At 39.2% G+C, this 17,428-nt stretch overlaps 1 protein-coding gene across 18 annotated transcripts in view; it reads left to right on the top strand.

The window, feature by feature from the left end:
• LOC126297395 (muscle calcium channel subunit alpha-1-like) overlaps positions 1–17,428 on the top strand; it is a 1,224,415-nt gene that overhangs the window by 985,876 nt on the left and 221,111 nt on the right. For 7 of the 18 annotated variants that reach the window (XM_049988140.1, XM_049988151.1, XM_049988144.1 and 4 more), the window contains exons 23-24: positions 12,408–12,515; positions 14,048–14,155. The exons of 3 other annotated variants lie outside the window; for them this stretch is intronic. In XM_049988140.1, the coding sequence (XP_049844097.1) occupies positions 12,408–12,515; positions 14,048–14,155 (216 nt within the window). The remainder of the gene's footprint in view (positions 1–12,407; positions 12,516–14,047; positions 14,156–17,428) is intronic. 8 more of the 18 variants (XM_049988157.1, XM_049988153.1, XM_049988149.1 and 5 more) reach the window with 2 other exon arrangements.

Raw genomic sequence — 17,428 nt, 5'->3', positions numbered from 1 at the left:
TGTGTACTCAGGGTTACTTTTAAGTCAAGTACACACAGTTATTTCCTGTGGTCAGAAGAGTAGTATTAAAGGGGTGTCTGTTGAAAAGAAAAACACAAACTCTGAAAGTTACAGTGCTGTTGCAAAATGTTTCTTTATCAGTTTAGAATTTATTAGGTGCCAGAGAAGGTAATTCTGTAAGTAACATCAGAAAGAACTGCAATGTACTGTGCAATGTTTTATTCACTGTACTAGAAAAAATAAAAATATATTTAGAAGAAAACAATGTTCTTAACTTTATTATTGTAAATACATTAAGCAAGTTTTTTGCTGTTCCCAGTTTTGTGCTAACATCTTTGTACATGTCAGGGGTGGTCACATGGTGATGAATATTTTGGATTTTCATTTGGGAAGAGTGTGTTTCTGATACCCATCTGATCTTCCTAATTAAGACTTTTTGTTGTGACAGGCAAATGCTAGACTGATTCCTTCAATGAATCAATGGTCCATTCCATCTCTCTATTTTCATAAATTTGGACTGTTCATTCCATAATGACCTGCTGTTGATGCAAGTTAATAATTAACCTCCCAAGTCTTTTCCTGTCAATGTCCTTCCTTACAACTTCTCACTCCTTGGGGGTTACACACACTGTATCTATATCATCCATAAGCTACATCTACCTCCTGAGTGCCCCTAAATTCTGACCACATTGGAAGCCCAGTCTGCAGTGACATTGTTAAAGCTTGGCAAATCCCCGTTTATGAAGCTGAGGCCTGCTCCGTGCCAGTAGTTCTCTATAAATACACTATGTGATCAAAAGTATCTGGACACCTGGCTGAAAATAACTTACAAGTTCATGGCACCCTCCATCAGTAATGCTGGAATTCAACATGGTGTTGGCCCACCCACAGCCTTGTTGTCAGCTTCCACTCTCACAGGCATACATTCAATCAGGTGCTGGAAAGTTTCTTGGGGAATGGCAAGCCCATTCTGCATGGAGTCCTACACCGAGGACAGGTATCAATGTTGGTTGGTGAGGCCTGGCATGAAGTCAGCATTTCAAAACACCCCAAAGATGTTCTATAGGATTCAGGTTGGGATTCTGTGCAGGTCAGTTCATTACAGGGATATTATTGTCATGTAACCACTCCACCAGAGGCTGTGCATTATGAACAGGTGCTCAATCGTGTTCAAAGATTGAATTGCCATTCCCAAATTGCTCTTCAACACTGGAATGCAAGAAGGTGTTTAAAACATCAATGTAGGCCTGTGCAGTGATAGTGCCACATGAAACAACAAGGGGTGCAAGCCCTCTCCATGAAAAACACAATCACACCATAACACCAGAACCTCCGAATTTTATTGTTTCCACTACACATGCTGGCAGATGACGTTCATTAGGCATTCACCATACCCACACCCTGCCATCTGATTGCCGCATCGTGTACCATGATTCGCCACTCCACATGTTTTTCCACTGTTCAAGCACCCAATGTTTATGCTCCTTACACCAAGTGAGGCATCATTTGGCATTTACCAGTGTTATGTGTGGCTTATGAGTAGCTGTTCCTCCATGAAATCCAACTTTTCTCACCTCCCACCTTACTGTCATAGTACTTGCAGTTGATTCTGATATAGTTTGGAATTACTGTCTGATGGTCTCAATAAATGTCTTCCTATTACTTGTTATGACCCTGTTCAACTGTTGGCAGTATGTCTCACTCAACAGACGAGGTTGACCCGTATGCTTTTGTGCTGTATGTATCCCTTCATGTTTCCACTTCACTATCAAATTGGAAGCAGTGGATCTAGCTATGTTTAGGAGTGTGTAAATCTTGCATACAGACATATGACCCAAGTGACACCTAATCACCTTACCATGCCCAAAGTCCGTGAATTCTGTGGAGTGACCCATTCTGCTCTCATAATGTCTAATGACTACTGAGGTCGCTGGTATGGAGTACCTGGCAGTAGGTGGCACCACAATGCACTTAATATGAAAAACATATGTTTTTGGGGGTATCTGAATACTTTTGGTCACATAGTGTATGTTACCTGTAAATGCTTCACTGTCCACTGTTGGATACTCAGATAAAATAACTTGCATTATGATGTGGGGACTTTGGCTTAAACTAATGGGTAGCAATGAAGGTGTATGTAAATGCATTTCAACTTCAGCGTGTACTGCACACAGATAGATTGGGTGGCTACTTGAGCAAAGAATTCAGTAGGGGCACTCACCTTTTTATCTGCCATGTCTGAGTTATATTAGGCTTGCATGGATATGTGAGGGTCTGCCTAGAATGACTAAATTCCATAGTTACTAATGGGAACAAAATTGTTCCATATTCTGCTTCATAGTATTATTTCCAAAATAAAGAGTTTGATGTTGGTAGCAAGTATACTCAAAGAACAAAGAGTGCAAGCCACCTGAGTTCTGTGTCTTTCATAGCCTGTGAATTGTAAAACACTGTGGGAGTGGAAGATAGGTCTTTCAAAAACTATCACTAAGCATATCATGCCAATATAACTGCACATTCTAAGTAGAACTGCCATGTTGGATTTCTATGGACACCTCACAGTATGTTAAAAAGGATTTTGTGACATGCTGACACATATCCTTTGATGACTCTTCATCATGGGAGTTTTAATGCACATATTGTGCTTACTGTGCCACAAGGCTCGGCAACCACCTGCCCCATGGATCAAGATGTAGTGAGCTCCATATTGTCATCATGATATCCACATCTCCTGAAAACTGTCACTTCAGCACTGCTATTTGGTCACTATTGACCAATTTTTCTCTATGCTTTCCAGTTCTCATATTCAGTTCTCAGTGGGAAGTGGTAAATGATCTGCGTTGTAGTAATCATTTTCCTATTTGAATTCACTGACTAGAGAGAGCAGTTCCTCCCAAAATAAGAGCTACTACGTGTATATTCTGTTAAGCAAACTGTTTGGTCAACAGGCAGCTTGCCATATTGTAGTAGTGTCCAGGACTGGATGGGTCACGTTACTGACATGTTCAGTGCTGTAAGGAAATCATTAGAAGTGGCAGTGCTCAGTTGCTGCTGTAATGTAAAACTGAAGCCTCCAGAGCAACTGGGCGATGTAGACCAGACTATTTTGAAACCTGTCACCATGCTGAGGTCATAAGAGACAGAGCACAAGCTTGGAACAAAAACGGATGGCAAGAGAAATGAAGTGTGTGTGATTTTCAAAGAAAGCATCCTGACATTTAGCTTAATCAGTTTGATGTAACAAAAAACTTAATTAAGAAGGGCTAAATGAAGATTTAAAACTGAGAGTCCAATCTGCTAACAATTGTATTATTTCACTCATTCCCAAAGCTACTGCTATTGCTACTGCTTTCTGACATCACAGAATGTTAACTGAGAGCAGACAGCCAGGACTTCAGTTTCACAAACAATTGTGGCTTACAGTCTCTCCTCCTTCAGATGGCAGTTGTGACATGTATTATCTACAGCTTGTAATTAAACCTGATTATGAAAGGTTCTCTTCCAGAATTTTGTAGCTTCTCATAGAAAGGGTTAGTTAAATTTGCCTTGCACTCTTAAATTTTATTTTACTATGAGGCATTTTTCTGTTTCTTTTTTTTGTGAGATGTGAAAGATTTGTACATGTTCAAGTAAAAATCGTAGTGTTTCTGTGACTAGCTGTTTATGAAAGTCAGATTGAATGATCAGACACCACGTTGTTTGCATATTTACACTCCAAATAGCTTAATAGTGGCTTTTAATATGGGTTTGGAGATTTCACTCCACCACGTATAACCTGACCCTGCAGTAAGCAAAAATACAGCAGGCTTTCCCAAATAAGCATCATGTAATATGTGCATCTTCCAAACTTCACAAGGATTAAGATACTATTTGGATGCATTAAATAAGGATATTATCCTGCCTCAAATATGCTTGTATGGTGTGTGTGTGTGTGTGTGTCTGTGATACAGTCATATTTGAAGCATGCAGTTAACCATCAGGGTACTAAGAGTATTTAGGATCATATTTGCATTCAGCTGTATTTTATATCATTGCTCAACCATCTTCAAAACAACTGCAATAACTGTTAATGAGCAGTGAAGTGCTATGAGATTCATTCTAAGAGTTTTTTCTTCTTTTTTAATTAATCTGCAAATATTGATGTTTTACATCATTGTTAGCTGAAAGTCTTTCTTTGTTTCTTGTTTAGATGCTAAACATTATATTAGCCTTGATTATGCCAAAGAAAAGTTGTACTTAATTTTTTTTTTTTTTTTTTTTTTTTTAGTTTGTATTTCACAACATTAGGTAATCACTACGATTTTATCATAGTGTCTAATGCAAATGGCTCCCCTTCTTTGCTCAGCAGTGTTTCTGAACTGTCTGCAGGTTTTGACTTTGTCAAATTTACAAATTTTTTTGTGTGACCCTGAGGCAGGTGCAGAAATAGGATTTAGCTCTGAGTGTAGGAAGTCACAGTTCAGTTTCTTACAATCTCCTTCCTTCCTTCCTTCTTCCTTCCTCTCTCCAACTCCCACCCCCACCCCCCTTTCCTCAGGAGGCTTAAGACTTTCATGAGTACATCCATGGTGAGCATGGTGCCCCAAGCTATTACAGCACCTGCTTCCTTTCTTGTGCTGCTGTCTCCCATTGTCAACTATTCTTACTTCTTTTACTTACTGTGTTGTGATGGCAGCCTTTGAGTGTGACCTGGCTGTACACGATGTTCTGCCTTCCTTTGTCAACATATTCATTCATTTACTTTACATAACCTTTTGGCTGATCTAAATTTTTGGTCCCATTTGGGTTTGATCTTCTTTTCTGTAGTGTGAATCAAATGGGGAAGAATGCCTTAAATAGTACCTACTGCATTCAGTGTTCAAGATAACTTTCACACAATACCTGCACAGTCTCACAAATGCACTTAAAACCCAATGTGGTACCCAGTCTAATGAGGCAGGATAATTATGTACCCTTTCTGTAGAGCCCCATGACAACACAAGGATCACATGTCTGATGCCTGAGCTGCTTGCTCTTTTTGTACCATGCATACAAAAAGGTCCCTAGGATAATTTAACAAATACAGGAAACTTTATCTTAGCCTTTGAAGGGAATGTCCTCCCAGAAAGATTTAGTCATGGAGCACATGTGGGGCCTGAAACCTTACATCCCACCACCCATTAAATGCTTACGATGCATCCACTTTGGTCAGATATCATCCCACTGTACAGGTACTCAAAATGTGGGTAATCACTAAATGAAGGTAGTCCTTGTGTGCAACCACCTGTGTGTGTTAATTGCACAGAACACTGTCCTCCATATTCTCCAGTTTGTCCAATCTTCAAGGAAGAAAATAAAACACAGATATATAACTCTGTTGACCACCTTCTGTATACTAAGGCAAGAAAAAACCATGAAAACCTGGGTGTTGTCAACAGGATGACCAGTTACGCAAAAAGTCACTGCCTCCTTCCCTCTCCCCCTCCCCCACCCCGCCTCAGTATTTTCCAAACCAGATCTATCACCATCCTCCACTCTCATGGTTCATGTGACACCATCTTCAGGAACTCCTTCCCACACTCTACCAGAAATGCAGCCTCTTCCTTTGGTATCTACCAATGATAAGGGGTCCCTCTCGGAACCACTCTCCCTGGAGTCAGAATCCCTGAAATCGGATTTGACACTAGCCAGTGGCTGAAGGAACTGTGGCATGTGGGTCCCAAGTCTGACCACTCTTCATCCATCCCTATGTCTACTGCAGAGAAGCACTTGCAAGAATCTCGACCAACAAAAATTGTGAAAGACAAGATGAGGGTGAGGGTGAGGGTGAGGGAGAATTGAGAGAAAGTTACTCCATTGACCTCAGAGATGACAGGTCCACTCATGCTATCTGTTTCTGAGCCAACATTCATTAGTGTTCTCCTGCCATGCCAGTGACAGTCAGTCATCCTAGGATGTCTCCTCACCCATTCAGGCCTAACCAGGATGCCCTTACCGTGATGGATGGACAGATGCTACGGTCACCTGCTGGAACTGCAGCAACTAATTTTCTCTTACTCTGCAATCTGTATCACCCTCCAAGAAACTCATTTCATTGATGACAATTCCCCAGCACTTCAATGATACCATGCATTCTGTTTGAATCATTCTGTCTCCAGAATGGCAACTTCAGGGGTCTGAATGTAGGTTCACATAGATATTATCAGTGAGTGGATTTCTTTCCATACAAGGTTAGAAGCAGTAGCAGTGTGAGTGTAAAGTATCCCAGCAGGGCTCTTATTTCCCTTGGGATAACTTCAATAATCCAACAGCTCTCCCCCCCTTTTCTCCTATTTGGGGATTTCTGTGTGCATCAACCCCTGTGTGGAAGTAACATTTCATCTAGTAGGGAACTTCTGATTGACTAGCTTCTGTGCCATTTGTGGCACCTTTGTGGTTATTGATCTTATAATCTCCTCACCCAATCTTGTGACTTCACCTCAGCGGTCACTTTACAATGGTCCTTGCAACAGCGACCACTTCCCGGTGATCCCATCACTTTCTTGTCACTGCCCAATGGACCACTTACCACAATGGACTCGCCAACTTGCAGTTACATACTTCTGCTGTCTCCTTCACCTCTTTTCTATCACACTGCATTGATGAGGTTATGGGAGATGTCCTCGACACAATCACTCGTACTGCTGGATCTGTTATTCCTCTTTATACATGTATGCTAACCGTTCTTCCCCAGCTACCTTTCCAAACTCAGAAACAGCTAGTTGAAGATATCTTGCTACATTTCAGTCCCCTGCCAACTTGAATTATATAATGAACCTTTCACTGACTGGGAAATGCTTCATTTCCCATTATACTGCAGACCGTGGTTCAGTTCATGATCAGGTGATCTAACATCGGAATGTTACTCAAAGGCTGCATCTACTTCAACCATATTTGGTTTGAAGGCATAAACCCAATATCTTTCAACAGCTACAGGTCAGTTAGCATCACCAGTCTGATCTGCAAACTATGTGAAAGGATGGTTGCCTGTATATAATGCTGGAGTCTGGAATATGAGGGTCTTTTGTTCCCGTGTTGATGTGGATTCTAGGAGGTGCAATCCACAACCCATCTGATTATGTTCAAAATGTCAATCTGACTGTCTTTTTGCTAAATGCCAACATCCCATCACAATTCTTTTCAACTGCATAAGGTGTATGAGACTGCTTGGTGCCATTACATTTTATTTGCCCTTCATGACTAGGTCTTTCAAAGTTCCCCAACGATTTTTATTTGTTAGTTTTTATCCCATGGGTTGTTCCAGGTTAGAGTTGATGCTTCACTCAGCTCTCCGAAGGTCTGAGACAACAGCATCCCTCAGGGCTCCATGCTGATTTTCACCCTTTTCGCCAATGGTATCAATGAGATAGAGGCCATTTATTGGCCTACTGGTCAACCCTTTACTTTTGTATCTGGTACAACTCCTACTCCACAGCCTTGGCCAAATGCCTGCTCCGAGGCACCTTGCAAATGTACTTCTGTCATCGTACCAAGGTCCATCCTGACCCTGAACTTTACTTGGGTATCCAGCACTTAAACATTGTTGCACAGTCCCATTTTTGGGCCTCCTCTTAGATAAACAGCTGACGAACTAAAGACTAGCAGCATGCGGAAGCTTCAAGCTCTCTGCTTCCTTGTCCTCTCTTGCAGTGCTGATCGTACTACTCTTCCCATTTTTACCAAGCCCTGGTCTCATCCTGACTGGTCTATAGTCACCACGTTTATGGTTCAGTGGGTTTGCAAATGTTAGAACCATCCCCTCATTGTACCATTCAACTGGACACTTGTCACCTTCCAAATTAGTACCATTGACAATCTCCTTGCTGAAGCATGAACCCTCCCCATTCAACTCTGACAGTACCAAATATTTCTCACTTATGCAATCAGCATCCAACAATTTCATCATTGTCCAACTTATTTATTGCATTCTTTTTGCCTGTGAGGGGCATCAACCCCCAGAGACCGCCATTAGGTGGGATAACCGGCTGGAAAGCACCTCGTACCCTTCTCCTGAGACATCCACATTACCTCCTTGGAATGTACTCCTTGGGTTTTACCACACCCCCAGTCCCCCTCCTTGGTCAATACACAGGTCACAAATTAGTGATGATCTTTCCCATGGTCCTGAAGTTTCATTCACCTTTGTAATCTTTCAGTATCTGTTCCTTTCAGTTCTCCAAGAGCATCAGGGTGCTACTGTAATTTACACTGATGGCTATTAAAGCATGTATGGACTTGGATATGCTTTTACATGCCCCACTAATGTGAAGCACCATTCATTTTATGGCAAAGCTGATAGCCATTGACAGAACCCTACATTTTCTAAACAACACTCCCTTGACCGTGCTTTAATCTCCAGTGACTAAATGAACAATGTCCAGACCATTGATCACTGGTACTCTTGTCACCCTGTGATATATGATATTCCTGACCTTCTTTCTGACCTGATGCATTTTGCGTGCTTTGTTGTCTTTCCCTGGGTCCTAGGTCATGTGGGTATCACAGGAAATGAACTAGATGCAAATAAGACGTCCACTCACTCAGAGATTGAACATCATCTGATGGGTTACTGCCCCCTTCATAAACTGCACACTGCTGAGGCTACTGCTGTGTGGTGCATCTCCTTCCATTCCTCCCAGAAGGAATTCGCCTTCCTATGTCACTTCCACATCAGCCATACCACACAAAATCCATAGTTTTATTCTTTGAAATGAGGCATATCAAATTGTGGTTGTGGAGCCTTACAAGCAGTAACTCATATCCTGGTGGAATGTCCCCTTTTCTTAGACATCTTTGGTAAGCATGATCTTTCGGATTCTTTGCCTCTGATTGGTGGACTATTCATGAACAGTTGAAATGGTACTCCATTTTCTCCATGAATGAGGTTTTTATTGTGAGATATAAAGTTTTAAACTATTGGACCAGAGAGTGTGGTGTTTGGGGCTGAGGCATCTCCCACTGTATTTTGCCAGATGCCTCTTTCATCCCTCTTTTACTCTTGTGTGATTTTTTAAAATGTGGTTTGCGTCTTTTTCTGCTGCACTCTATCTTCCATTTTAGGGGTGCCTTGACTACAGTTGATCATAGGTAAGACGACTGTGGGTGGGATGGCTTCTATCACATGCAAAGCCCTGGGGACACCTACAGGCTACTGTACCTATTTCTCTCACCTTATTGTTGCTGTTCACAGTCCATTATGTTTCTAACTTTCTCAGTTGTTCTGAACCTCCTGACTACAAGGCATCCTTTGCTCTGTTCCTGTCTTCACCCTTAATTGGGATGGCAGGAGTCAGATATGGAAGGATTTCTCTCACCACAGATGAACCCTGGTAGATACCTCATCTGTTTTGACTTACATACTGGCCCAGTTCATATATTTCTCTGTAGTTATGTCTCCGCTCTGACATCAGTATTGCCTTCAGTGTATCGATTTTATGGCTGCTACATACTTTCATCATCAGCATGAATTCCTGGTGGATGACACTAACTACAAATGAACCACCTCTGGAATGAGGGAGTGATGACATCACTGTATGGTCACTTAATGCTCAACCGACCAACCATCTCTCTCCCATCTTGCACCCAAATTCTAACTTGCCATCACCTGCAGTGTACTACATATATCTTTGATAATAATAATTGTAAATATAAAATATATAAAACATTGTAATAAAGTAATAATTTGGTTACAGCTGTGCTTAGTACATTGCTTTAACATAACGTTGCCGGCCAGTGTAGCCAAGTGCTTCTAGAAGCTACAGTCTGGAACCACGCAACTGCTATGGTTGCAGGTTCAAATCCTCCCTCGGGCATGTATGTGTGTGATGTCCCTAGGTTAGCTAGGTTTAAGTAGTTCTAAGTTCTAATGGACTGATGACCTCAGATGTTAAGTTCCATAGTGCCCAGAGCCATTTGAACCATTTTTAACATAGCTTCAAAGAAATTTCAGTTCATAGAAACACACTATTTGAAAGGCATTTATCCTAAAATTTGAGGTGTACATGTCTCATGCAATTGATGTAAAATTATTATAATAGCAACAAACTCTCTATTCACTTGGCACTCAACTGCAAGCACAGGTCTTCAAAATATGACAATTCAAGTGAGTAAGTGAGAAGAATGCTGTTTCTTTTACTTACTTCTGCCTGTTCTGAACATCAGACGTTCTTAGTGTTCAGCATGGACAGGGTGTCTTACCCTTCCTGTTCTGGGTTACCCAATTTCCCATGGTTTACTGGTCTTATCTGTGGACTCTTGGACTGTGATAGATACGTTTTTAGCTGCACATATGGGCAACCTGTGACTGGAACCCATGTTCTCCACAGGCACTCAGGTTGCAAGGCCATCCATGTGGGCAAGAAGCTATAATTCCTTGCCATTTTTTGAGACTTCTATTTTTCGTTTGGACACTCATATATCAATAAATCTAAATGCTTTTACTAATATTGCCTGCCCTGGGAGCAATGGAGCAGATAAGGTGCCACTCAGGGAATAATTTTTTTCCATTATGTGGTAATTACAGGGTGTGGGCAAAAGTACGGAAACACCAAAAACACAACACATTACCATGCCTGGTATGGTGGAGGAAAATGTTTGGTACTCAATACAGCTCCCAGTCATCTCAAAATGGATAATTACTGATCCCATATGATTTTCAATGGATTCTTACACCATTCTTCCTGCAAAATAGTGACAAGTTCAGCTAAAGATGATGGAGGTTGATAGTGATCACACAGTGTTCTGTCCAAAATAGCTCATGAAGGCTCAGTATATTGAGATAAACCAGTTGTGGAAGATGTGAGCTGCGTGTTCAGTTCCTGTCATCTTGGAACACATATCACCACTTGGAAACAAATATTATACCATGGGATGGACCTGGTTAGCCAGAATAATAGCTTTGGCATCATGTATTCCTGTTACAGGCATTGGCATCACTGATGTGTGGTTTCTGAATTCTAGCTCACCCTGTGGTTCCCAGCTTACGGAGCTACCTTTGTATTGTCTTTTCTTTCTTATAGGGTTCATGAGTGCAATATTCATCTCAGCAGTGACTCTTGCAAATGTTTTTTTCTTATTTTTCGTCACAATCCTCTTCAGTGACCAGTTGCCATGATCACTCAACACACACTGTGATCCATGTTGTGACCTGGCAGATGAAATTTTTCCATTTTCCCTATATGTGGTGTAAATCCTTGACTGGTGCCTCTTAAAACACTGAACATGTTGACGCCATATGAGCACCAACAATTTGTCCATGTCTGAATTCACTTAGCTCCAATATAATGCACTCACAACTACATAGAACACTGTTCTGGCCATCAGCATACTGAGGACATTTGACAGGTGCCAATTGTTGTCATATACAACAGTGCCACATGCAGACTTGCTAGCATCTGCAGTTATGTTGTCATGTTTTTCTTATGATATTTTCACATTTTTCTCCAGCCCCTGTATATGGCCTTTGACTATAAAGTCATGTTAGCAATGAAAAGCAGCAGAATTTTCTGTTCATGGTATTTATTTACTGTTGAAGCTTTCATGTATAAATAACACTAAGAAAACTAACAGATGTGTAAGAAAAAAGACATAAAAACTATAAATCTTCAGAGACTGTGTATAAATTACATGTAGATTGCTTTGTATGTGCAGTGTTCTGACTCGTCTAATTTATATAATGTCTCTCTCTCTCTCTCTCTCTCTCTCTCTCTCTCTCTCTCTCTCTCTCTCTCTCTCTCTCTCTCTCTCTCTCTCTCTCTCTCTCTCTCACTCTCACTCTCTCTCACACACACACCACACACACACACACACACACACACACACACACACACACACACACACATTTTCATTTTTGTTGTTGCTGCTGTAATTTTTTTTATTTTATTTTATTTTATTTTTTTTTTTATTTTTTTATTTTTTTTTTGCTACATTTAGTAAAGTATTTCTTTTGTTGATAAATTTTCTGTAATTATTTAATAATGATTTTATAGAATTGAAAATAAGTTTTATTTATCTTAAGATAAAACTTAATTATGAGAAATGCATCAAAGAAATGGTTACACTTGAAGATTAATAATTGTAGTAGATCAACTTGTTGGCAAATATACAGTGATAACTGCAGGAATGTGTGGTATGCTGGGAAGTTGGGTATCATATAATATTTCTGTCACTTGTTCACAGGATAGTTTAAGGCATTAGGCCTTACATGACAGGATGAGTATGTGAATCGAGTGGGTGAATGAGTGATTGTGTGTGAGTTGGTGGCAGAGTATTTAAAGATGTAATTATGCACATATATGGAACAGGGAGCATATGCAGATCAGTGAAGTGTGGAACAGGTGTATTCTCATAAAAAATTTCTGGTACATTTTCATAATATATCTATTCCATAGCATGTAGTCCAGTGCGTGATAGTTGCTGTAAAGACTATCGGCAACATTGTGCTGGTCACCTGCCTTCTACAGTTCATGTTTGCAGTTATTGGAGTCCAATTGTTTAAGGTAGGCAGCAGTTAAAAGAATGTTTTATTGACAAATGCACCTTTGGGAAAGGATTAATCTTAATGAGTTAACTTTTGTGGTAATTTGTAAAAAAAAATCAATATTAATTTCAGCACTTCAATTTGTGGTGTATCTCAGATCAGTTTGATTCTTAATTATCATTATGACACCATGCTCCACATGAGTCAGGGAGTCAGCCAGCAAGTTTTTCTGTGACACTGTCTCAGAAAGCTTCCCATACTCATTTATGCATGTCTGTGTGAATTAGACATTGTGGCCACACCTTTCCCTTTATTTTTGATGCGGATTTCATTTAGGAAGCTCATTAACTATGGAGTAGCTTGTTAACATATTAGTGTTAATAACTAGATCAGAATTCCCAGTGTCACCCTTGTATGAGATATTAGTCATACCTACTCCTTATGTGTGTACATGTCCATTAGCAGGGAAATAGGCTTATTTCAAACCAAAAGAAAATTTTTTGTCATGAAAGTCTCTATGTATGAGCTCTCTCTCTCTCTCTCTCTCTCTCTCTCTCTCTCTCTCTCTCTCTCTCTCTCTCACACACACACACACACACACACACACACACACACTTAGGATGAGGAAGAGCTAATGAGTAAAATTACAGCTGCACAGAGGGAGCCATCAGGCATGCAGCTATCTAACAAGTTAGTCAGTATACCATCACATATAACTGCTTACTTCTATCAATTATATGCTTCATAAAGGTTATTTGCTGCACCTTGAATGACTGAATTTACATAAGATACTGCCAGAATGAAGGACTTATTTGTGAGCTCCATCAAAAACAGCAGTATTTAGATTAGGGGCAGCATATATTTCAGTGGAGAAATGGAAAAGCCAAGTACATTTAATAACTTGGAGAAGCTCTTTCTCTTCTGTATTTCAATAAATACCATCAACACTTGTTCAAAAAACAGCTTATTAATTGTATGATGTAATGTTATTTGTATACATTGCTTGCTGGCTCCCTACACTCTGAAGTAATTTTCAGCTTGCGAGTGTTATTTATTCATTTATACTCCTTATTCCCAATAAAAAAGTCATCATGGCCAATTGTCTTTTCCCTGTTTCTTATACCCTCCCCCTTTAAGGGAGAATTTTTTTTATTACCAGAGTGAAGAAAAAAAGCTAGGTCTATCAAAGATTCTGCTGAGCATTTGTAGCAACACAGAAATAGCAGTGAATTTTTTGTCTGTAGAGGTTTCTTATACTTTGAAAAGAGTTAGTATACAGGTTGATGTTCAGTTTCTCACAGTTGTTACTACAATAAAATTCTTTCACTTTTCTTGGATTAAAATCTTTGATGATCAAAAATTTTGAATTCTAGTTTTATTTCCATCACTCTGTCAGTTCTGGCACGGAGTTGTCATTCCAGCTCTCCTGCCCATCTCCCCTTAGGTGCATTTGACTGTATTCCTGCCTGCCTACCTGCCTAGCTTTGGGCTAGAATAACCATCACATCAATGCCCATACTGACACTTGCCTCTCTCTCTCTCCTCCCCTAGTACGTAGTGAAATGCGTGATAGTAGCCATTAAGACGATCGGCAATATCATGCTGGTAACCTACCTTCTGCAGTTCATGTTCGCTGTCATTGGAGTGCAGCTATTCAAGGTAACTCCCTCCAGAGCCTCTGTATATGTAGCACCTTGACGCTTCAGTATTGTTTTTACAGTTTTCTTGCATTTTGTATCCACTGGTATAGAATGTTTGAAAATTAACTTCATGCTTGCGAAGACTTTCACCATTAGTGTCTCTTGTGTGCAGATTCATGTTAAATGCACGAATGACTCGTATCCAAAAAATTGCACTGCATGTTTGCTGCCCATGCACAGCTTAGCTCTGTTATATCCATAGAATAAGTTCTTTTAGTAAAATTTGAGATATCTGTTTGAGATACATGTCCATCCTTAACTACTGTTTCATATCATGCCAGTTATTCACTTAGCCTGGAAGACAAAGAAACTACAGAGAAAATTTAAAAAACCTAATATATTTCTTGTGCCATACAAAACTTGCTTTTTGTGCTTAATGTGAATTTGAAAGAATGGAATTAGAACTTAAGTAGTGTCTTGTTTGTTCTTTTTCTGTATGTCATTGTCATATATGTGGTGCATACTTTAAATAAATAAAGAATTAATTCTTTTTTTAAATTGATGTAATATGAATTATTTTAATAGATTTTTTATAAAGTTTCCTGTTGCATTTGTATATATAATCCTTAATGGTTACCAGTTTTGTACAAGTCTCTTCATTTTCCAACCATTGACTGCGTCTTTATCATGTGACTGTAAAATAATTCCAGTATACTCTATAAAAGTTTTGTTCTTATCTTAGAGTATTCATTTGAACTGTCTGTCCTTGACACAACTGAGTTCCATACAGTAGTTCAACATAGCAAATGTGATTGAATGTTGCTAAGTGGACGTAGTGTATGGAAGACAATTGCACCAAGAGAAGATAATTCAGAAGTACTCGGTAAGAACAGAACAAAACTTTCATATGTTGCACTGAAATTATTGTACAGTCACATAATAAATATGCCACCAGTGGCTGGAAAATAAACAGGCTCTTTTATAACTAACCACTATTAAAGAATATGCAGCTATGACAGGAAACTAAATAAATAATAAAATATAGTTGATAGTCCTTTGTGCCAACACAATGTTGGACTTACACAAATTAATTTTTTATTTGTATGTTGCTGTTCATTAAATTGAATTTTTCCTTAAATATTTTTGGAGACATTTCAACTGTGTTGCATTTCAGGATTGTAACTTATTTCACATCTTTTATTAGTTAAATAATATTTTTATGTTTGTTAATACCAAAATATAGTATATGAACAATGCACATGTTATTTAATAAGTCTTGCTACTTTGTTTATCCTATTGGACATAACACTTTTCTGTCTTTGGTATTCATTTTAATACTGTGCACATTAGCATAGAATTTGTGATTGATAGATGGAATTGTACAATAAATCTTTATTATGTGCTATAAACTGCCATTTTATGGTCCATATAATGCATTCTCCATTAAAATGGCAAAAAAATGTAACTCATAAAGCCAATCCACCACAGTCATGATTTCCAATTTGATTGTATGGTGTCAACGAGGGAAGTAAGGGCTTTTTTCTTGTTACAATGTTTAAGGATAAAATTTTAAATGCCTGCAGCTGTAACTTATCTGTAAGCAGTGTGTGCAGCATGAAGTGTAAAGTATCTAAATAAACTAGCTCTTCTGTGCTGAAATGCATGTCTATAGTATCATCAGGACATGCAACTCATGTCAGAGTTAGCCAACAGCTCACTGCTAAAAGCATGAAGGTTCTTCACTGCAGACGCAAGCATAGTGTATATAGATAGCATGCAAGTTGAATGTTCAGGCATAGTATTTTATCTGGGCATAAAAACAAATTATTTGATTATCATATTCGTGCTTAATATTTCAGATGGTAGTGTCCAAAATATTTTTAGTTTTAACTGCTGCAGAAGTGTAAATGACAGTTACTTAAAATGTACCAAATGATAGGGGTTCCCATTACTAAGTGTTAAAGGACATTTGAACTGCATTTACTCATATTATTAATTGAGGAGAGGACTTGCAAATTTTAAACATATTCCCCAATCCAGTAACATATTCCCTATGTTTTGCACTACAGTCCCTCTAGCTCTCTGGCTGTATTTTCCAGTTTGGTTAGTTTTGATTGCTCATAGATTGTAGGTACTTGAACAGCAAGCAAAAGCCTTAAAATTATTATTAAGTGGATCTTTGGTATAATTTTAAGGACTACCACAGAAAGGAGGATATAATTTTATAATAAAATTGCCGCTCTCTCCCAAATGCCTATACGTACATCTCTGTAGTACTGGTCATCACTAAAAGAAATATCATTTTGAGTCTCACCTAACATTTCATGTTAGTTCAGCAAGATTTGAATATGTGAATTATTATCTTGTGACCTTATAATTTATGTGCATAAGTAATTGCACATACTTTTGGGGTGTACAGAAGGTGCTTTCATTTCTAAAAGTAGAAAATATAATGACATTAGACTGAAGCAAACTTAAACTCCAAAGTGTGATATATCTATGCTGGTTGCAGCAGTGAAGGAAAATTTGTACCAAACTAGGATTCAAACATGGATCTACTGCTTGCTAGTAAGATGAACTAACTACTACACCACCATGGAACAGTGGCTTTGCACAACTGCACAGACAACTCTAGCATGCCTCCGTCCTGTATCCAAATTGTCATTCGCACCTCAACTCACTCATAACTCAAACAGCATCGAAGAGATTCTCCAGCTGTATTGAAACAGCACCTCAGCATTAAATGAAATGGGGGATCTTGACTGAAAACCAGGTATATGTGGTTTCATCAATGAAACTAAATGGTTGCAGAGACCTTTTAATGTCTCAAACACCTATGATGTATATATGTAGACTGAAGCAATGAATGGAGGGAGAGAGGTATGCTAGAGTAGTCCATGCTGTTGTGCACAGCCACTGTGCCAGGGTGGCATAATGGTTAGTGCATCTGCCTAACGAGCAGGAGATCCAGGTTCAAATCCCATCCTTCGTATAAATTTTCATTCATTGCTTCCATCTGTATATATATATATATATATATATATATATATATATATATATATATATATATACACGAAGGAGAGGGAAAGATGAAAGGATGTGGGTTTTAAGGGAGAGGGTAAGGAGTCATTCCAATCCCGGGAGCGGAAAGACTTCCCTTGGGGGAAAAAAAGGACAGGTGTACACTCGTGCACACACACACACACACACACATACCCATCCGCACATACACAGACACAAGCAGACATATTTAAAGGCAAAGAGTAAGGGCAGAGATGTCAGTCGAGGTGGA

The sequence above is a fragment of the Schistocerca gregaria genome, chromosome X (genome assembly GCF_023897955.1).
Source record: "Schistocerca gregaria isolate iqSchGreg1 chromosome X, iqSchGreg1.2, whole genome shotgun sequence".
Lineage (NCBI taxonomy): Eukaryota > Metazoa > Arthropoda > Insecta > Orthoptera > Acrididae > Schistocerca > Schistocerca gregaria.
Note: the sequence above shows the minus strand (reverse complement) of the source record. Positions and strands in the feature narration are given on the sequence as shown.